General features: G+C 42.0%; 1 protein-coding gene across 1 annotated transcript in view; it reads left to right on the top strand.

Annotated features, from left to right (window-relative positions):
* Positions 1-23,601, top strand: part of ADAMTS5 (ADAM metallopeptidase with thrombospondin type 1 motif 5) — a 56,613-nt gene that overhangs the window by 15,994 nt on the left and 17,018 nt on the right. The window contains exon 3 of the mRNA XM_081859415.1: positions 17,960-18,127. Coding sequence (XP_081715541.1) covers positions 17,960-18,127 — 168 coding nt within the window. The remainder of the gene's footprint in view (positions 1-17,959; positions 18,128-23,601) is intronic.

The following is a 23,601-nucleotide window of genomic DNA, read 5'->3' as shown; positions in this document are numbered from 1 at the left end:
TTCTCCTGCTCCAGATGCTGGAACCTGAACCAATGGCTTCATGTTACAAGGAAGGAGATTCCAACTAAACATCAGGAAGAACTTTCTGATGGTAACAGCTGTCTGGTATTGGAACGGTCTCCCTCAGGAGGTTGTGGACTCTCCTTCCTTGAAGATTTTTAAGCAGAGGTTGGATGGCCACCTGTCATGTATAATCTAGTTGAGATTCCTGTGCTGCTGGAGGTTGGAGATGAACCTCAGGGACCCATTCCATGCCTACAATTCTAAAGTGGCAAAATAGCTTTTCAAAGCCAGCAAGCACTGATTAGCACACCAGAATCACTCAAGGTGCTTTGCAGTCCTGCTTCCCTGAGCCAAGCCAACCTTCCCTACTGACTGGCACCTTTGGCAAGATCAGGTCTGTTTGCAGTGTTGTTATTTGGAGTGGCAGGAACATGATCCAGGCAGATCAAGCACCCCATGGCAGATCAGGTGCCGGTGGGCTGATGTGAAGTTTCAAGTGTGATGATTTAGTTTTGACATTACAACAGCCAGAAGCCAGTACAAAAAGAGTTTTGGAACTTATTGAAATATTTGGTCAAGTAGCAGGTTTTAAATTAAATAAACATAAGACAAAGGTGCTGGAAAAAAATCTTACGATGGGGGAAAAAGACAGTTTTCAAAGAGAAACTGGTTTGGAAATTGCTAAAAAGGTAAAATATCTGGGGGTGAACTTAACATCTAAGAATGTGAACCTATTTAAAGATAATTATGAGAAATGTTGGGCTGAAGTGAAGAAAGACTTTGATACATGGTCAAGATTGAGACTTTCCTTGTTAGGCCGAATTGCTGTTATTAAGATGAATGTATTGCCGAGATTGTTGTTTTTGTTCCAAACATTGCAAATTCTAGATAAGATGGATTGCTTCAAGAAGTGGCAGAAGGACATATCTAAATTTATCTGGCAGGGCAAAAAACCCAGAATCAAATTTAAGATTTTGACTGATGCAAAGGATAGAGGGGGCTTTGCCCTGCCGGACTTAAAACTTTACTATGAAGCAGCAGCTTTTTGCTGGCTGAAATCATGGCTACTTCTTGAGAATACAGACATTCTGGATTTGGAAGGTTATGATAATAACTTTGGTTGGCATGCATATTTATGGTATGACAAGGTAAAGGTACATAGAAATTTTAAAAATCACATTGTTAGGAAAGCATTGTACAATGTATGGAATCGATATAAAGATTTGCTTGAAAGTAAAACACCCAGGTGGTTGTCACCAATGGAAGCTAAGGCGGTAAAAAGATTGAACATGGACACAGATTGGCCAAAATATTGTGAAATTATAGAATATGATGGCGAAAAGCTAAAGTTACAGAGTTTTGAGAAATTGAAACCTAAAGTCCGAGACTGGTTACATTATTACCAGATCAATGAAACCTTTAAGCAGGACAGAAAATTAGGTTTTCAGAAGGAGAGGTCAAAGTTAGAAACAGAATTGCTAGAACCCAATACTAAGAATTTGTCTAGAATGTACAATCTGCTGCTAAAATGGAACACACAGGATGAAACGGTTAAATCAGCCATGATTAAATGGGCACAAGATATTGGTCATGATATTATGTTTGCTGACTGGGAACAGTTATGGACCACAGGCATTAAATTTACGGCATGTAGTGCCTTGAAAGAGAATATAATGAAAATGATTTATAGGTGGTACATGACCCCAGTTAAGCTTGCGAAAATATACCATTTGCCCAACAATAATTGTTGGAAATGTAATGAATGTGAAGGAACTTTTTATCACCTTTGGTGGACCTGCCCGAAGATTAAGGCCTACTGGGAAATGATCTATAATGAAATTAAGAAAATCCTTAAGTGGACATTTGTAAAGAAACCAGAGGCTTTTCTCTTGGGCATGGTAGGCCAAACGGTTCCAAAGAAAGATAGAACGTTTTTTATGTACGCAACAACAGCAGCAAGAATTCTTTTGGCGAAGTATTGGAAGACTAAAGAACTACCTACTCTGGAAGAATGGCAGACCAAGGTGACTGAATTTATGGGACTGGCAGAGATGACCGGCAGAATCCGTGACCAGAGGAGAGAGACAGTGGAAGAGGACTGGAAAAAATTTAAAATTTACCTTAAAAATTGTTGTAAAATTACGGAATGTTAAGATGTCAAGGGATTGGATACAAAGAATTACAGCTATAAAAACTGAAATTTATAAAAAAATTTTTAAAGAGAATTAAATATAAAAAGGGATGAAGAATTGCTAAAAAATTTTAAAACAAGGATGCAGTGAAGGGGAGGTTTGGGGAAGTCGTGTTATGTTTGTTTGTTTTTTGTTTATGTTGTAAAACCAATAAAAATTATTTAAAAAAAAAAATGAAGTTTCAAGTGTGCAGCACCCAAGTTGAGGCGTGCCCTGCACTACACGTGCTCTCAAAATATTGCCAGGGGAAGATCATTTGTAGCTTGGAGCATGGATGTTAAGGAAAGGGTTATTGCCGAGTGGCAGAACATATGCTCTGCATGTAGAAGACCCCAAATTTGATTCCTGGTATCTCCAGGCAGGGCTTGAAAGGACTCGTGTCTTACACCCTGGAGAGCCCTTGCCAGTCTCTGTAGATATTATTGAGCTATAGAGAGGAACAGTCCCCCTTAAACGCAAGGAAGTTGCATTCCTAAAGTGTGGGTAGGTTTCAGCGACGAACATGTACAAACACAGCAGCTGCCTTTTTAGTGCCCAGAGAACCCACAGCTTTTCCAGCTTTAATTCACGTAAGGAAGATGATCCATCCAGAGTTTAGCCAGAGAACAGCTGGCTGTAAATTTAAACGACAGCCTTTATTTTACACTGAGCTGTTAAGAGCAGGACGAAGCAGGAAGAGAAGGCTGTTCCAAAATCAGCCCTCTTTTTACCAGGGGTCTCTTGTGCCAGCTAGACATTCTGTAAGATGGAATATAGGGTGCTTCTTGCCTAAAGTAGCAGCCGTGGTGAAACTCAGGGTCCCTGTTTACCAAGAGAGTAGGCTTTTCAGGTCTACATTTGCCTTGCATGCTAACATAGTCACAATCGCTAGAGATGTTTTCCATGAGGAACATTAGCTGTGCAGAGTGAACACTAAATTTAAAAATGGAAAACAGTTCTCCCTCACCCCTTTACATTCTTGGAAGGAAATAACAAGGCTAAGGGAACTTTCAGAGAGTGCCAACTACGGCTTTGCCTTGTAACTTGTGCCAAACCAAAGTAAAGTTTGCTTTGGGAGTATTGCCGTGCCAGTTCAGTTTTCAAACAGCGAGCAGGTAGGATGCAAGGGTGTTGTGCTTAATATCATTTGACCCTAACATAAAGAAACACACAAAATCTGAAATCATGGGTTTTATTAGTAGCGCTAATGTAACTACGGACACCGGACACCCTTTAGCAAAGGAGGAGCTCTAGTCTGGAAACATTTGGAAATAGATCATAACAGTGGCATATTACTGAGGCTCTCTACCTCAGGAAACAAGCCGTTTGAGGCTGCCAAGTGTCACTAAGAGCTGAAAGGACCTGTATCTTTGTGACAGAAAGTATGTATCAGTTGGCAAGAAGAGACCTCTTCCTGAAACTCTGGAGAGTGGCTGCCAGCTAGAGTAGACCTGGGATCACCAACCTGGTGCCTGTGACTGCCATGGCACCCATGAAGGCTTCCAGTGACCCCCTGGGGAGATACTCCAGTGCTACTAGAAATAAAGTTATGGGGGAAAGCATGCAGGTACCCTAAACAATTTATCTGAAATGAGAGTGGTGTTGGTACAGTCAAACCTCAGTTCTCAAATGCCTCCGTTTTGGAACGTTTTGGCTCCCGGACACCGAAAACCCAAAAGTAAGTGTTCCGGTTTTCGAAAAATTTTATGAAGTCGAAAAACCAATCGGAAGCCACACCGTGGTTGTCGAACATTTTGGAAGGCAGATGGGCTTCCTGAAAGCATTACATTCAACAACCGAGGTTTGATTGTTCCTTGATATTTTTCCTGGTACTGAGGAATGCTCCCTACAGCAACAGTGTCAGGATGTGTGTATCTTCTCCATAATCAGGACCAGCAAGACAGAATCATTGACTTGGAAGGGACCCTGAGGATCATCTAGTCCAATCCCCTGCAAGGCAGGAATAGGCAGCTGTTCCCTACAGGGATCGAACCTGCAACCTTAGCATTATCAGCATCACACTCTAACCAACATAGCTGACTCCCCCTGGTAAGCATAAGGTTGTCAGGGGTGACCATCTCTCTAATTTTGTATTATGACACTCCCCGTGGTGGCTATTTTCTGTTATGCCACAGCCCCTCCATGAAAGCCATTTTGTGCATGGTTCCTCCAGCACGCTCTCAAAATTTGAAATGTAGTAGTAGACTGTATTGTTGGTTCCCCATTCATCATGCACCCTTCCTAGGGAAGCTCACTTGAAGCCAACAGCACTAGCTTGAAGAGGCCAACTAACCCCTGCTTTATTTTCTGAGTCTTTTATCTTTCATACAGTTATAAAAATTGCCAGTATTTCTTTCTTGTCTGCCTGCGGCTTTATAATGTGTTTTTATTCTTGTGACATTGTAATAGTGTAGAGCACCCTGGATATAGATTTCTTCAAGGGCGGTATAGAAATCTGCTAAATTAATTCTATATTTGCTTCTACCCTGCTCTTTAGGTATAATTCAAACTGCCAAACTGCTCATGCGACAACAGCAAATATCACATAAAAGGTGGCTATTTGAAGGTTTTGTCGTAAAGCAATTCAGTGGCTGTTAATGGGAAGGGGAAATTATTCCCACGTGAAGAGGTTTTTTTAATTGGATGTCTGAATCCATTCTGTAGAAATTTTATTTGCTTTTGGACTCCCTGGTTGAATAGCTTCTCTCAAATAGGTTTGTGCTGCTGTTATTCTTGCATAGCCAGCCCTTTCAAAAGCTGCACAGTCTCGTTACTCTATGCTACATAGGGATGAGTGAACCTTGTTCTCAGTTTCTCATTTTTCCAATCTTAAAGGTAAAGGGACCCCTGACCATTAAGTCCAGTCGTGGACAACTCTGGGGTTGTGGCACTCATCTCGCTTTACTGGCTGAGGGAGCTGGCGTTTGTCCACAGACAGTTTTTCCGCGTCATGTGGCCAGCATGACTAAGCTGCTTCTGGCGAACCAAAGCAGTGCACAGAAATGCTGTTTACCTTCCCGCCGGAGCGGTACCTATTTATCTACTTGCACTTTGACGTGCTTTCAAACTGCTAGGTTGGCAGGAGCAGGGACCAAGCAATGGGAGCTCACCCCGCTGCGGGTATTCGAACCGCCGACCTTCTGATCGGCAAGCCCTAGGCTCTGTGGTTTAGACCACAGTGCCATCTGCGTCCCTTCCTTCCAATCTTAGGTTCAGATAAATTATCATCACTTTAGTGTGAATTTCTCCCAATTCACACATTTGTGTACATGTTTGTGCAAGTCTATTGCCTAATATAATGCATTTTTCTCTGCGTTATTTTTACTAATAGATGCCTTTTCAGGCACTAGTATATTCACTTTTGTACACATTACTTGGCTGCAGGACGGCACTGAAAAATTTGTAGGAATCTGAATGGTGCCGTCTGGGTATCATTGGGCTACAAATCTCATCATGGCCAGTAGTCAGGAATTAATCCCATTTGAAGGGCACCTCATTGACTACCCTTACATTAGAGTAGCAGTTTCCAGAGGTCTGGCTGTGTTAGTCTCTTGCAGAAAAAATACCCAAGTCTTATTGTTTCATGGTACCTTAAACTCAAACAAATGACATTAGCATTTGGTAGTAGACACCGCTGCTGCTGCTGCTGCTGCTGCTGCTGCTGCTGCTGCTGCTGCTGCTGTTACAAAAGTTAACCTAGCCACATCCAGAGCTCTGAAGTATGTAGGAAACAACTTGTGGAAGTTGCAGGGAGGCACTGAGATTGGGAGTGAGCTTTCTCCTCCTGATCCTTGCTCACTTTCCTCCTTGCAGGTTGAAGATGCTGACTGGATAGGGAACTCCCATCTTTATTTGAGCACAGGATTTCCTGACTGTATCCCTTGCATTCTGTCTTCCAGACTAAGTACAGACGGGTGTGTGCAGCCTGAAGGCCCTTTCCTAAATCCACTCTAGTCTGGATAGCATTCTGGGGGGTACAAACTGAATAAGCTCTTTGTCTGGACAGTGCCCGCCCCCCTTCAAGGGGAAAAATTATTTTTTCTAGCTACTTTCACCACTAGTCTTAACAACTTTCACGCAGCAGCAGCAGCTTTCACCACCAGGCAATAGTGTTAAAAGTGCTCCTTTTTTAAAAATGGAAATGACATAGTCACGTGTCATGGCCTGTATGAGGGCAGCATGAAAATTAAGCATTCAGATTGATCAACTCCAAGCATTTCCTTAACTAATACAAGGAGACTTGCTTAAAAAATGAATTAGTTTACGTTATAATTATTAACCTTTGCCAAACTGGAGATTGGAGGAAGGGCTGTAGCAATCTGGTAGAGTACCTAGTTTGCATGCAGAAGATTCTGGCTTCAATTCCTGATAAGCAAGGGAATTCTGGAGAGGTGCTGCCAGGTAGTTTAGCCCACAGGTAGGCAACTTGTTGCCCATGAGCCACATACAGCCCCTAAACTCATATTATGTGGTCCCTGGTGCCTCCTGAAGCTGTGCATTTTTGCATTTTGGCTTCTTTTTTTCTTCCCTTCCTTCCTATTCATTTCCCCCTATTTATCTTGTGGGGGGGGGTTTAAAAAAAAAGTGCTCCCCCTCACTATGTAATTTCATACAGTGGAAGGGGCAGTATTTCGTTTGATTAAAAATAAATTCATTTAAAAAAATATTTTTACATGCAAGCAGCATGCCCGAACAGGACTACCAGTTTTACTGATTCAGTCCTCCCCAACCTGGTGCCCTCCAGACATTGTTGGACTCCAACTCCCATCAGCCCTAGCCATCATGGCCAATGGTGAGGAGTGATAGGATTTGTTGCCCAAAAGTATCTGGATGGCACTAAGTTGGAGACACTTGCAAATACAGGACAGATCAGATCAGTTTTTTAAACAATAAGAATCCCTTAAACTCATAGTTCTCAAATATTAAAATGTTTTGTCCTGTTGAGCAGTAGAGGACCTGCTTGGCTGGGAGGTTTTACTGGCACCCCCCCCCCCCCATTCATTGGACCTCAACCTCTACAACTTGAGTCTCCATCTATTTTTGGACTACAACTCCCATCATCCCTAGCTAGTAAGACCAGTTGTCAGGGATGATGGGAATTGTAGTACAAAAACAGCGGGAGAACCAAATCCAGTGGAGTGGCCATGTTAGTCTACTACCACAGATGGAACTAGCTTCACCATCTTACACATATTTCCATGAATAAAAGGTAAAGGTACCCCTGCCCGTACGGGCCAGTCTTGCCAGACTCTAGGGTTGTGCGCTCATCTCACTCTATAGGCCAGGAGCCAGCGCTGTCCGCAGACACTTCCGGGTCACGTGGCCAGCGTGACAAGCTGCATCTGGCGAACCAGCGCAGCACACGGAACGCCGTTTACCTTCCCGCTGGTAAGCGGTCCTTATTTATCCGCCACAGGGATTCGAACCGCCGACCATGCGATCGGCAAGTCCTAAGCGCTGAGGCTTTAACCCACAGCGCCACCCGCGTCCCTATTTCCCTATTTCCATGAATAGCTGTCTTTTAAAAGCATGCCATAAGCTACATGGCCCTAGACTCAGACATATTTTCTTCCCCTGCTCTTGGCAAAAATTACTGTTGTTACTGATGATGTCAACCTGGCTATATCCAGAGGTCTGAACAATACAGAAGTAGATTTGTAGAAGGAGAAGGCTGTATACCAGACAATGGTCTAAGATGTTCCAGGAAGTGGTCATGGAATGGGCATGGGACAAATCTCATGGATGCAGGAAAATAACTTCCATAAGGCTAGCTAGCCGCATGCATCTGTTTTGCATGTGGCTGACTTTTATGTACTTGTATAAGTATGTGTGGGAGGAATGGAGAAGACAATAGAAGAGAAGCAAAGAGGGTTGTACTGGCTTGGGGAAAGCTTGGGCATCAACAGAGATCAGATGGGAACAAATGTTTCTACTCACGTTCTCTTCCTTGATATTTCCAACCACCCAGTGCTCAACCTCAGTTGATATTTTAAATGCAGCCAGGTTTCCTTTGTGTTACACTTAAAGACTACAGGTACTACGGGTGTGGGGAATGAGTTACAGTTGCAGAAATCAACAACCGCCAAACTTATTGAGATCTGTGCCTTAGTCAGTATAGACGAGGGGAGCTCTGAAACCTTATCTCAGGACAAAATATATAGGTGAGTGGAGCAATTGCAGAAGTGATGAGGTTGGGGCAGAGGCAACTTTAGGTCAGCGTGACTGGTTCCTCCGCATTGAGTGTAAAGCCAAGAGGTGGGTACCACAACTGTGCATGTGCAGAATCAAAGGTAGGGGGCACCAAATTTTGGCTTTGCACAAGGCTTTGCCACTGAAATTTGAAAGACCAAAGTCCACTCCTGATTGGGGATGCTGTGTGTCTGCAGAGAATATGAGATTATCTCCGTGTACGCTTTATGTTCTAGCAAGCTTGAAAAAGAAAGAATGCTTTCTGCACAACCGGCCATAGCTAGAAAGAGGCACTCCTTGCCTCTGAGGCTACCTGGGCCTCAAGTGACAAAGCCGTATGAAGGAGCACCCCCAAGTAACAGACTTGGCCTTTTCAGCGGAGTTCAGGCTGTCTCTCTCCACTTCTAGGGCTCAAGAATTGCAAATGACATCTGGAAGCCCCTTTGTAGTCTTTGTATGTGTAACCTGTAACCATTTATGGTATTTTCTTTCTTTTGTTCCTTTCAGAGCCATCAGTTGGCATGTTTGAAAGGAATTGGCAGGGACCCGTTTTATGGAGGGGGGGGGAGTGTGTTTTACTTAGGCAGTTTCCTTTGGCTCCCAACAGGGGCTTGGTGGGCTGAATTTGGGGGGGGGAGGGAGGAGGGGTCTTGTGCAGAAGCTCCATAGTGGCTGAATTGTGGGGTCTACACAGTCAATTGTTAGGTCTGGCTGATCAATGATTTTGTGACTATTGAATAAAACTGGGAGGGTTTTGGAAAAAAAAAAAAGAATTGCAAATGACAGTGGCACTAATGCCCAAACACTTTCACCTGGTTTCTGAATTTTCCAGTGGCAGGGCAGTAAGGAGGGTCTCACTGGAAGATGCCAACTAATAGGCGAGAACATAAAGAGAGAGGTACTCCCTCAAATAGTTAGGCCCCACACTGGTCAGGACTTTATATATCATTTGTAAAAATCAGAATTCAGTCCGGAACAAAACACCCACTAATGCATATGTTGTGACGTGGGGTTTGTGATTTCAGCTCTCTTGACATAATATGCTGGAGACAGTTCTCTAGTAACACTTCTTTATTAACGCAACAAGACTGGAACTTGAGGAGGGGAGAGCTACATTTATAGGGACAGGGAACAAGCTAGAAAGGATACATTTTGGAGGGAACAATATCAGGCAATCACAGTCCTGCCTTTTGGAGGCAACCAATAAGACAGAGGATCCAAATACAGCAGCTTAAATGAACCAATAGTAGCTGTACCCTCTGGAACCAAAAGGCAGTTACTTTACCCTAATGCAAATACAGACAATAATAATACAGATATAAAATCCTTTGACTCAATACACAACAGCATATATTTAATAACCGGTGTAATATGGTTCCAGCTGGTGGCCCAACTCAGAAGAGGCATCACAGGTAGATCTTTGTTGGATTCTGTATGAGATAAATGACAAGGCTGGTGCAGTAGAGATGGTACAGAGGTCAAGGCAGATGAAAATAGGAAGGTGCCCTGCTGGGTCACAGGGTAGAATGCAAAGCAAAGGCAGTATGCTGTCAATAGCTTTCTTTTTCCTGATGGCATTGGTGCTATATATATATATATATATATATATATATATATATATATATATATGCAGGTTTTGGTGTCCTCGGGTGTCTTCCCGTGTAAAAGTTGGGGTGTCTAGGCGACGTTTCGACGAGGTCTCACTCGTCATCTTCAGGCTGGTGCTTTCGGCTTCTTGTTACTGGAACAGAGCAGGATCTCAGTGTTTGAGTTCCTATAAATACTGTAGAGGGGGTGTGGTGTATAGCCTCCAATGTTCTGGGCAGAGAGGAAGTTCCCAGGCTAGTGTGCCTTTTCTTCTTTTGTTCCTTAATTACTTGAGAGATATCTTGAGTGATTTCTTGAGTGATATCCTGAGTACCACTTAGGTGGGTCATTAGGTGTGGATTAGTTGTTAAAGTCTTTAACAACTAATCCACACCTAATGACCCACCTAAGTGGTACTCAGGATATCACTCAAGAAATCACTCAAGATATCTCTCAAGTAATTAAGGAACAAAAGAAGAAAAGGCACACTAGCCTGGGAACTTCCTCTCTGCCCAGAACATTGGAGGCTATACACCACACCCCCTCTACAGTATTTATAGGAACTCAAACACTGAGATCCTGCTCTGTTCCAGTAACAAGAAGCCGAAAGCACCAGCCTGAAGATGACGAGTGAGACCTCGTCGAAACGTCGCCTAGACACCCCAACTTTTACACGGGAAGACACCCGAGGACACCAAAACCTGCATTCCTGTACCCGTGAAAATCTACGAAAGCATATATATATATATATATATATATATATATATATATATATATATATATCTGTGTGTGTGTGTGTGTGTAGAATGTAGCCAACGTCCTCTGTAACAGGTGCATTCAAATCTGTGATTCAGTAATTTATACACAATGCTTAAACTAATAGCAGTATGCACTGCTTTGAGCAAACACTGTGTTCCGTATGGGTAGTTTATTATTTGAAAAGTGCATGCGAAAACATTATAAAATCCACGGTTGCTTCTTCTTCTTTTTTAACGCCCGTGCTGAACAGGGAGCTTTTTGAGTTGAAGGCTTGTCAGGATAGCTTAGATAAGAACAAGCCCTAGGCTAGACAGGAGCAAATCTTTTGGAGTCCTTATGGGCAAAAGAAACAATTGTGAAGTATGTCTAGCTTTCATCTTGGCCTTCCCCTGGGAGAGATAAAGTTTGGGCAAATATCCAGGTGTCTGAATCAGGCTCTGTGGCTTTTCTAAAAACCCAGAGACTATAATTAACCCACAGCTGCTCTGCTGACATCTGTGGGAAGAAAATATTTAATGCATTCGCATTGTTACTTCTTTGAAAAGTTCCCCATTTAAGCTTCTGGTGTGAGCAAAGCATTTGGGCTAAGCCCCCATAAACATGCTTACTCGGGCAAAGAGAAAAGACGAGCACTCAGCATTAAGCCTTGGTGAGAGGTGAGCGATAGGGCAGAGACTTCAACTGTTGCTTTCAGCCTTGGGCATGACCTTTGCAAAAGGTTGCTGATTAATGCCAGTTTAAACTTTGACTACAAATTCTTAGCTTGCCCAGGTCTGTTTTCATTAACTTGTAAGGGCAATAATTGTCCCACCTGCTGTACGGACATGGTGGCATGAAATTTCCCCTTTCAATGAAGGCTGTTCTGTTCTGTAATTGGCATGTCAGACGAGAAGGAAACTCCATTGCTTCAGAAGAATGGGGCTCTTCAATACTTTTTCTACTGCTGATATTCTTGAGTGTTTTTAAAAGCAGAATCCAGTCTTGCAGTTACAGAGGCTGTGAAGTGATTTTTAATGGGAACTCAGGCATGTGAAAATCAAAGGGAACAATTCTAGCCAAGACCATGGAAGTACTTCAGACACAACAGCATCTCCACTTGAGTTTGGCTGTGGTTAAAGTTTGTGCTGATCTCTGTGTGAATGTACCCTCTGTGGATGATTAGATTAAGAGAGGTCATGTTTTCAAAAGTTACACAGCAGAGCTCGAAACCTCAGCCAGATACCCAGAGCCAAATCTCAGTATCCCTGCCCTCAGGAAAGCAGCAGGAAACCGAGATTGACCTCAGCTCTTGGAATCTATGTTTGAAGGGGGGGGGATGAATTTATGATAAGCATGGATGTCAGTATCTATTATATTTTTACTGTAAAGCAAACAGTGGCATTAGTAAACAATATGATATTAGACTCCCATGAAATGTTAGCATCTTGATGTTGAAATTTGACCTTGAAGAAATATGACCTCTGTTTGTGTGGCAAAATATAACAGGGTCGGGGAGAGAGTTTTCTAATAAGACAAGCATCTTAGCAGCTGACTGGTATTCAGGATCATACCATGTGTGTTTAGCACTAAAGCTTTACTGTTTTAATACCTTAACATTAAAAAATCCTTATCTGCAAATCATTAGCCTCAGGCCAAGGCTGATGCCAGATTTGAGGGGGCAACGTGCCCTCTGACTGGCTGCCTCTCTCCCTTGATGGGCTCTGGCAGTCTTGCCTGGCCATGGTGGCAAGTAGCAGCAGTGCACCAATTCATAAAGGTGTAACTGGAAGATTCCATTTTAATTTCCCGCTATGCTCCACTGTCATGTTAAATGACATGCCAGTTAGATCCAGCTGCCAGGTGTTGCTCATAGCACCAGGCCAGGAAATTTTCTTAAAGGGGGCCCAGGGTAGGTTTCAGTGGAGTTTAAAGATGTCTGATGCTGTAGCCAACCCTGGTTACCCAAAAGGTTAGAAGACTGCAGCCTGTAACAAGCATCACTTCTTGGTGTGTAGCTTGCAAGGAGCATGCCTAACGCACTGCTTTTCAAATCAGCACATTGCTGTGTATGTACAAATAAACAAGTTACTGCATAGTCTTTGTGGCTGACTCAACCTGGGCAAGTAGCTTGACATCCTGCTGCCTCAGTTATGCCAGCTGGTAAGTTAGGTAAAAGTCATGGCCACACTGAGAAACAGATGTCTCATGCAAGCTGTGATTTCCTGAGTAAATATATTGTAAGACGTGTGGCATTCTTAGCAAGCTATGTCACTGCTTCTGTCCAGTGGTCCAGTGTAAACATAGTGACAGCAATGCTCTGATGGAATAAAGTGTAGTACACCTGTGCGTAGTAATAATTCTTTTCCAAACACTTCTGTTTAACTTCATTTCCATGCCTATATGTTGAATTGGACTGTAGAATTGCACTGTTTCTCTGTTTGTAGGTTAAGATAGAAGGAAAGAAAAACAAAAGCCATTTTAAATTTGCTTTTGAATGCCATGTATTAAGAAACAAAACAAAATTCCTACATTATTTCGAGCAGAAGTACTTAAACCGTGGTCTTCAAGGTTGATTCAAGTGGCTCATGGAAAGCCTACAGAACAGTCAAGAATGCTTTCTTTCTGACAGTGACCAAGGCCATTTTGACAGGAAATTATTGAACAGCTAACAGGGTCCTGGCCGAAGGCCCCTGATCTTCATACTATGGTGCTAGTTTTGCTGGTGATGCCAGCAATGGGGGAAAAAGTTATTAAAAACAAATAATTTATGTGCTTTGATTTGGAGAACAAAATAGTTTATTAGAGTTTATTAAGCTTATTTAAAAGGTTGTTAAATGGTCTGCCAAGACCCCCAGCCATTTTCAAGTGGTTAAAGGAAAATTAGATTAAGGACCACTGACTTAGAGCATGCGTTTTGGACTTGTCATGGTCCTTTAATTAATGGGCAGTGCATATCACCAGAATGCCTGTATATATGCATTCCATTTGATTCCCTTACATGTATGTATGCATGCATTCATTCATCTGTGCAACTATTCAACACAATTATTTTCAACAAAGAACTGTGCTGACTTCTTTTTTCCACACACCTCTTTCCCTTAACCATATGCTACATATGTAAGATTCATTGAAGTAGAATTGAAATCTATGAGATTATACTGAAATGTATGGTATCTAAGTTGCAAGCATAATATCTTAAAACAAACTTCAGAATGAAAAAATGGCTAAATACAACAAGGCAAAATATCCATGAACCAACAAATCAAGCTCTAAAATCTGTCAGCAAACATAAGCACCAGGAATATTCTCTTGTCCTCTTGTTACCACTACAACCACCTTCCCTTTAAAAAGAAAAGAAAAAAGCATCAGATACAATCCAGGGTTCTCTAAGCATGCAATTGCAGCAACAAAAATTCCAACCCAAATATTTTTGGTGAGGCCCCTTCAGTTGTGCTATGATGTTTTCAACCTATTAAGTGAAAATATGTGGTTGCAATCAGTTCCTAAAGTAACTGAGCAGAGAGAATATCTAATCACAGAGCTGCTTGTACAACTGAAGGGCATTGCTTCAGTTGCAAGTGGGGTGGGGGAGGTAAGAGAAATAAACCCAAATAATGCTGCAAGTTGTAGTGGAGTAAGTCCTTAATGTATAGCTTTGATTTAGCTAATGGAAAATCAACATGAACTTCACAACTTCTATAAATATGGACACACATACCCTAAAAGTTGGTCATGCAACCACTGTTCTGTTAGGTGTCAGCTGTGTAATGTTACAATCATGCTTTTCATAATAATCTTGGCACATTTCTAGACATTGAAGTAGAAATATTTAGCACAGGGCTAAAACATGTAGAATTCAAGTCTGTTTTGAACAAATACAACATGCTCAAATTCGTTACTCATTTTAACCTTCTCCCATGCAACTGAGGGTGCCTAGCTGTGTGGACCAGCACTCACGGGGCTGCGTTTGGTGCTGAAACTTAGTAGGACAGCACACCTTTAGTGTAAAAGACATCCCAAATTCCAGGGGAATTGCCATATGCACAGACACACACCTGAGATAGTATAGTATTTCAGCCAGTCAAAGGGGACATATGGACCAACTGAAGGAGGTTCGGATAGGTGTCCAAATCTACCAGGTACCAGTATGTTTCCCCAGTGGGAATGGTTTGACTTAAACAATCTATTTTGTTAGCATACCATTATTCTGGCACAGAAGATGGGAGTGATCTGTGAGTGGGCCTACTTTTCTTTGTGACAGGATCCCACAGGCACAGTGATACTGCTCACTGGCATAGATTTCACTCTGTCCGTATATTGTTGCATCAGTGCAAATGAATGTAGTGGTGATCCTGTTGCACTCCTCAAGCATAACTGTTGGATAGGATCACTCCCCTGGTTTTATCCCCCAGAATTTTCTTAATTTAGGACACTTGCATCTTTGCACCACCAACAGCCGGTTCTATTTATCCGATAAGGATGTAGTAGTGTTATGTACCAATGGAATGGAAACATGTAAAAACTTCCCTTAAGGACTGTTTGCTGAGGAACATTATGCCAAATCCAATTCCACTTATCAAGTAGAATTACCCATCCCAAATCTATCTTGGCTGTTTTCATACGAGTTTTCTATAATATATAAGCCCAATATAATTTCATTTATTTTAATTACTTTGTTGTGTTTCCCTTTTTAAGAAATGTTTCAGAATCTGTTATATGTCCAAATCTTGAAATTAAACTACGATAACACATTGTTCAAACCCCAAAGTCATAGGCATCTTTCCACAGTATACATATATAGGATGCTTCCAGGTAAGCCGTTCCTCTGCCTACCAACATGCCTGACAGAGATAATTACAGGAGCAATGTATTAGCTTGGCACTTCCAGTGCAGACACGCCTTTTTCTCGGGACACCACATTCCCAGATTTTACAAAAACCAGCTCATTAACATATCATTGGCTTTTTCAGAGCAAGCTTGATGTCAATTGCAAATGACTATAATAAGAGCTCAGTTACCTCAGAATTCATTGAAGTGTTGAGTGTCACCTGCCTGCAGTGCCTTTAAAACAGTGAGTAGAGCATCCTGGTGACACTCATTCCATGAGTTTGATGTACTCTCTGTGATAACATCAGCCATGGAGACAGCAAAGCCAGCCCTGTCTTCATGTTTCTTAAAGGCATCCTTTGTTTCAGGATAGCCTTTCAAGATTTTTTGGCACTGACAGAGAAAGAAGACTATACAGAGCCTCTGTCTTAAAATTTCTTCCAATCTGTTGGAAGTATACGAATCCACAACTTGACAAAGGGTGCAGTCTGGCCCATGGTTACATGTCAGGCCCTTTTTGTTGATGTTTGTTTCAGGAGTCCATGGTATACACAAGCATAGTACATGCTGAGTACTGTGCTGAAAGTTTTCTGGTGATTTCAGAGCATTATCTCCAAAATGGCAGTGATTTGAAAGGGGAAATTTCCCCCGGATGTTCCCTCAGGGATAAATAAGGGAGGAGTCGAGAGAAGTGAGATTGCACAATGTGGTAGCATGGAATGACAGCAACTAAGGGGATACCATTTTTGTGTTTGTGATGCACCTTTTTGTTTGCCACCCCACTCTAGATCTTAGAAACAATCTCCCACACCTTCTAGTGTTTCCCGGTGAGTTGCGGTTGAAGCTACAAGGATGTGCCATTTGTAGGCCAGTAATACAGTAATGCTAGGGATGCAGGTGGCGCTGTGGGTTAAACCACAGAGCCTAGGGCTTGCCTATCAGAAGGTCGGCGGTTCGAATACCCACGGCGGGGTGAGCTCCCGTTTCTCGGTCCCTGCTCCTGCCAACCTAGCAGTTCAAAAGCACGTCAAAGTGCAAGTAGATAAATAGGTACTGCTCCGGCAGAAAGGTAAACAGTGTTTCCGTGCACTGCTTTGGTTTGCCAGAAGCGGCTTAGTCATGCTGGCCACATGACCAGCTGTACGCCGGCTCCCTCGGCCAATAAAGTGAGATGAGCTCCGCAACCCCAGAGTTGGTCACGACTGGACCTAATGGTCAGGGGTCCTTTTACCTTTACCTTTAATACAGTAATGCTACTTCTTCTGCCAACTGTGGGACGAAGTCCTTCTTTAGAATGAGATGTGCTAACAAAATCTATATGCCCATTGCTGAAGTCTCAGGAGAGATGTGTGCTTAGATCCTACCTGCTAGCAGCTTGGAAGCAGGGGCAGCACATATTCCCCTGTGGTGTATGAGTTCTTTCACTAGCTTGCATTATCAAATTTGTGTAGCAAGCATCCCTGACATGAAACATCTTGCTTGCACTTCATCTCCTCCTCTATAGCCCATTATAGCCAGGATCATCTGCAGCAGTATGGAGCAGTATTGAGCAGTAGACCTTGGTCTCACATTATACTGTGCCGAGCTTATGTGTGTCCCACTGATGCACACGGTGCCTTGGAAAGCAACCCCTGTGTAAATGGGGAGTTGCTTGTACCTGGCAGGGGAGGTACAAACACTATACAAACACTAAGCTATAAATATCTATAGTTTTATATCTAGAATAAAACTTACTGGTTCTCTATGTTAATATCACACTGTGTATAACGATCTAAATAGTTGTGGTCATTTCTGTGGTGCTGGTTCAGAATGGCCTTCTCAAGGAAAAATGCCTCACATTGACATTGTAATCTTTTTGATGCCAGATTAGGACTTTCCTATTTCCCTAGATTAGATTATTTTAACTGGAACTGCTTTGTTTGGTCCTTAGTTTTATGTGTTTGCTCCACTACCTTTTTTGTGTTTTTCGTTATCTTTTGTTTTTGTTGGATATGTGGATAGTTTTCATCACACTTTTGTACACTGCCCGGGAATCTCCTGCTTGAGGGTGATTAAGAAATATTTTAAATGACTAAATAAATGAAATACTGATTCTGAGGATAGCTCAGTCAGTAGAGCATGAGACATGAGGGTTATGGGTTTAAGCCTCAAGTTGGGCAAAAAGATTCCTGCATTGCAGGGGGGTGGACCCTCGTGGTCCCTTCCAACTCTACAATTCTATTATTCAGTTTATTTAGAATATTTATTTCCAACTTTATAGTCCCAATCACATTCATAAAGCTTTGCAAGTATAATCCGAAATAACATAATGGCAGGTTTATTCAACAAGCTGCGTTTTTGTCCCTTCATTCTTAAATAAATGACTAATGAATCAATAGTTGGGTGGATATTTTAATTTAAAAGAAGTATTAAGACTGAGATGCTGTTCTGTTTCCTTCCTTCAGGACATCTCCTTGGACTTTCCCATGACGACTCCAAATTCTGTGAGGAGAACTTTGGTTCCATGGAAGATAAGAGGCTTATGTCTTCCATCTTAACAAGCATTGACGCTTCTAAACCCTGGTCCAAATGCACTTCAGCAACAATAACAGAATTTCTGGATGATGGCCATGGTATGTATGGATATCTTAGTGTCCTATATCATGCTGGACATTATGTGCTGCTAGGAACTTTATTTAAAAAAACATTTTAACTCTAATTTATAAAATATGTGTTTGTTATTCTAATTAGAATTGAAGTTACTTTCACTTTTCTTTAACATTCTTCATGCTATTACAATAATCACTATCTGACTCCTAAATGCAATGAAGTACAGCCCCTGACACTCTGCTACCGCTACCTAAATGAGGAGGAAAAGCAGTAGTATGAATAGTAAATAGCAGTGAGATGTTGTATTAGTAATAGTGGTAGATAAAAATAAGTAGTAATAGCAAATACCAAAAGGATTGCAAATAGGTAGATTATTTACAACAATGTGAAGTACAGTGGTCCCTCTCACTTAGTCTAGCCTAAGCCATTGCAGTGGTTGCCATGAACCAGGGCTAGGAAACATTACAGTGCACAAGACTCAAATAAGGATGGGGTTTGGGCTACTTCCTCAGAGATGAAACCTCCAGTACAGTGGTACCTCGGGTTAAGTACTTAATTCGTTCCGGAGGTCCGTTCTTAACCTGAAACTGTTCTTAACCTGAAGCACCACTTTAGCTAATGGGGCCTTCTGCTGCCGCCGCGCCGCCAGAGCACGATTTCTGTTCTCATCCTGAAGCAAAGTTCTTAAAGCACTATTTCTGGGTTAGCGGAGTCTGTAACCTGAAGCGTATGCAACCTGAAGCGTATGTAACCCAAGGTACCACTGTAGGCCACTTTTATCACCAGTTGGCAGGTAGAGAACTAAAATTGAGCAAAGTGACTTGCCCAAGAGGTCAGGGGCTAAATAGAGATTTCAACTCAGGTTTCCACATCTTTTCAGAAGACAGCCCTGCTTCAAAAGCTGGCAGTTTGATTTATTTAGCTAATATTAGTATTTCAGTGTTCTTTCCCAGCTTCTCCTTAACAACAACAAAATGCTCTTAAAATCCTTCACTGTGCTGCTAACGCAACTGCAGCTCTTAAACAACCTTTTCAAATTCCAGAATGCTTAGATAAAAATGACCTAACTGAACGAATGGATCTAGTTGTTATGGAAACTGAAATCCTTATGGATGAAAAACATACTATATGCATGCAGAACTTGTAAAAGGCAACATTGTGTAGGATGGTTTTGAGTGCTGTATGCAATGGTATGTTTCATCCCGTTATCATTTGTTGATAACTGCCTCTAACACAGCCAAATGGGTGGGGTATAAATAATAAAATCATTAGTATTATTAGCTTTCTGCAGTTTTATTAGGCATTTATTAAAGATCTACAGTTGTATTTCCCATAGTACATCTATACTCCTTTAGTGTTGTCTTAAACACATTGCATTTCAGTCTTATCCAAGTTAACATTAGCTGGACAAGGATGGGATTGCAACAAATGTCCATTCACTAGTGTAGCTCCAAATCACACCAGCTTGGTAAGTTGTGATGGTCTAGTCACAAGATTTAACATAAGGGTAAAGTCAGTGTAAGTTTTGTGCAAATGTAATTAGAATGGCATAAGGAGAAGCAATGGATAGGGGTCTCATTCTGAGACGAATGGGTGGCTTAGTCTGCTTCTTATTCTCCCCCAGGCTAGGCCCCAACTCCCCTGTTGGCATCAACAAAATAATGGTTATATGAAAAGAAGCACTCACAAGAGGTAGTGGAGAGCTCAGGAGAACAACTCCCCCTCCTCCGTACCCTCTTCCCGCTATCACTAATGGTGGATGATTTAGAAGCCAATCATAGCACACCATCAAAAGTCCATGAGGCACACTCATACATGTGTGAATGTCCCAAAGAAGCAACTTGTGATGTGAAGTCACTATGCTAGTTTCCTGGCATGTGGTAGGAGAAGTCAGGAGATAGAGGCAGTGGGGAGGTCAGCAGAGTGCAGACACGTTGGCAGGAGTGCCGGATTAGCTCTACCCATGCATTTGCACCACCCTGACTTTCCTGTCACTTTCTCCCCTCCCTCCCAGCAAGCAACAGCGACCTACTTACCAGGAAGCTAGCATAGCAGCTCTTCCCCCACTTGGCCAGCTGCTTCTGCTGCACCTATGAAACATGAGAATGCAAGTAGGAACTGTGGTGGAGGAGGATTCAGTTAAAGGCACAGTTTGCACAATCAACATGATACTTGGGGAGGATGTGTGTTACAGGGTTCACTCCCAGGATAACAAAAATCCTATAATGTGTCTCCTTTCTGCTCTTACATGTGTGTGTTGAGAGTAGGATTCTTGCACACCAACCCTGCCTTCTGTTGTCTCTCCCTTTCTCCCCACCTCCGAAACACAATATTGTTGTTTTTGAGCTCCCAAAAAGAAGCAATGAGACACAAAGACTCGCCAGGGATGAGATCTTTAGGTTGTGGAGAACTGGCCCATGAAAACATGACCCAGTGTGTGGCAGTGGTGCGAAAGACAAATTCTGTGTTAGGGATCATTAGAAATGAGACTGAAAATAAAGTGACCAGTGCCTTCATATAAATCTGTGGTCCAATCACCCTTGGAATACGACATACATTGCTGGTTGCTGCTTCTCAAAATGAATGCTGCAGAGCTGGAAAATGTGCAGGAAAGGGCAACCAAAGCAACTGAGGGGCTCAAGCAACTCTTCCATTATGGGAGATGTGTGGCGTTCACTACTATATACATTGTCTGCATAGAAGGATGCAGCAAAACTTGAAGATCCCCATCTCCTGCCCCAGAAATCTATATGGGTCCTACAGCCTAGCCTCCTCGCCATTGGCCACGGCATGCCCTAACAGATCAGGCACTGTTGTCAATGCACGGCAGACTCTATGTGCAATTTATGCCTTCCATGTATGCCTAATAGGGAGACACTGTTGGCAAGTGTCATCATGATTCCCATATGTCATTATAGCTGCTGTGGACCTTGTGGGTGGCTGTCTTGTTAGCTCCCCCCCCCCCGCCCGTATTATTGTTATTGTGTTTTGGATATTGTTCCTGGGGGAGCACGTAAGCCTAACTAGAACTTTCCACTACCTCTTTCTGCAGGACTTAATCTTGAGTAGTTCTATGTGTGGTTAATAGAGTTTTTCTCAAGCACAGCCTTCATGGTTACTTGCAGCCACCAGCTGGCTTCTGAGCAGCTGCCTCATCATAGACCGCCATTGGCATTTCTCAATCCACACACATAGCAAACTTGCAAAGTAGCTGACTTATTTTTCTGTTTATTGTTAGAATAAACAATGTGGTGAGTAAATATTGAGGGTCACATGCTGAGCTACCAAAAATACTGTTTTAACTCATTAATTGGAACATTTAAAGCAATGAAGAAGCTTGTTTGTAGTGTCTAAATGTGTTTATCCAAGAACTGAGACAGAATGTTTTTGAGAAAAGGAACAGTTTAATCCTTGCATTTAATCCTTATTTGACAGAGGCCCCCAATGTTAAGTTTCTGGGCATTTTGCACCCCTTATCTATTATCCAGAAAGTTCACTTGGTGCACTTCTAGAAAACACAAAGACCAGGGGGAGGAACCTTCAGATACAAATGGAAGCTTTGAGTAAAGTCCTCAGATTTATTTTTAATACTGAAGCTATAAATGGGAATCTTGTGGGGCTTTAGCACCCACAGCTGTAAGCAGGTCAGTTTACAATATTACAGAGCCAAGACAGAAGGTTAAAAACCCTGGACAGATTAATAGCAAGACAAAATTTAGAAATCTTCACTGCCTCCTGGGCCATAGTATAATAGACCTGAATAATACTGTTGGACCAATTACTTTAATTGGCTCTTTTGATGCACTGCGGTAAATGTATGTGGTTTTTCCCTGACCTGTCTCATAGGACATTGTACCTAGGGACTTCTTGTGTACTGAGCCATTACTTTTCCACCGTCCTATGGCCCCACAGTGCCAGATTACATGGTTTGGTTTGCTTTGCCATGTGCATGGCTGTGAGAAAAGGGAGGCAAACATACGTGTTGTATGTTAGGCTGCTTTGAGACTACAGTAATATGAAGAGTACAGTGTGGTTAAGACAAGAGTGGGTGGTTGACCAGCTTTGGCCCAAGGGACACAGGATTCCAGCATTTCTTCTGAGGTGGGGTGGGTCTGCCTACATGTCTTCTCCCAACCACAGGGCTATGGACTTGGCTTATATTATAGGAATGGCAGATTTTCTTTTGCTGTGCAGTTCTGGCATTTTCCCAGGCAAAAGTATGCTTGTTTGAAGGATGCTGTTAGCTGTGTGTGGATTTCCATATTAGAAACAACTACTGAGATGATTGTGCTGTTGACTTTGCTGCTAGCATAGTATAGAATCACAACATTACTCCAGTGTTAGCCATGCTGTATATTGTGGACCATATACAGTGGACTATATAAAGGTAGCAACTGTATATGTTGTAAATGTTTTTAATATAGTAGCCTTGCATCTAGCACTGCTCAAGAATTCTAAGAAGCAAAAAAACAGGGCTATTTTTAAATTCGTGATTAGAATTGGTGGTTTTGAAATATTTATTCCACTGTCTTGATTCAAAATGATGCCCAATTGTATCCAAATAGAGACCAAACAAAAAAACCCTGCTCCTTGATGTCAGGAACAATAATGCAAAATTTTGTTTTATCTTAAGATGTGTCCAAATTCATAGCTAACAAGCAACTTTCCCAAATATATAGCTGATAAGTTGTTTGGTCTCCTTATCCTATTCATTCACCAAGCACAGTTCAGCATGCACAAGATAACCCAGGGGTGTTTTATTTCACAACAATGTATCATCAAGTAGCAAGGACACATTATTTTATTTTTAAAATGCAGTGAAATATGCCTGAGGTAAAAGTTATATCCTGCATGCTGGCTCAGGGTCATCAGAGAGCTGATAAAATTATAAACTTGAGGAGAGAAATAAGTGATGATGCAGAAGGGTGTTTTAACTAAAATTGAATCATGGGGGGGGGGGGAATAATCATGGTGGTTGAGTTCTGTTTATGGCAGTGAGGTATCATTTATTTTATTAAAAAGAAATGTTCTGAAATATAGACCTTTATCCCAATTATGTTTTCAAAGTCCCTGAAGTTGGGAGGTATTTATATTCTGCATGCTTTCATCCATCATCAAGTGGAAGTTGGCACTGCTTGCAGCGAGAGACAGGTTGTGGTAATCTATTTTGGCTCAAGAGAAATGAAGCTTCGCTGAACCACAGGCACCCACACAGGACTCTTACAAGGGTTATAAACAAGACAGAAAGCTCTTCAGATTGGCTGTAATTCCCTGTATTAGCATAAAAGCCGGTTACTTCTATGAGAAAGAAAAATCCTCTAAAATTGAATTTCCAGGACAACTACTTGATGTTGTTTTGGCTTTTTTTCCCAAAGAGATAGTGCCAGGTCAATGCTTGACATCACAGATAACATAATTATGCCTTATACCATGTTCTTTTCCATTTGTATAGACGTGAATTGTTTGTTCTTTGGTCTTGTGGCTCTCCTTGGTTTTA

The sequence above is a fragment of the Podarcis erhardii genome, assembly GCF_964252035.2.
Source record: "Podarcis erhardii genome assembly, chromosome: 4".
NCBI classification, from domain to species: domain Eukaryota; kingdom Metazoa; phylum Chordata; class Lepidosauria; order Squamata; family Lacertidae; genus Podarcis; species Podarcis erhardii.
This window is presented reverse-complemented; position numbering and strand designations above follow the sequence as displayed.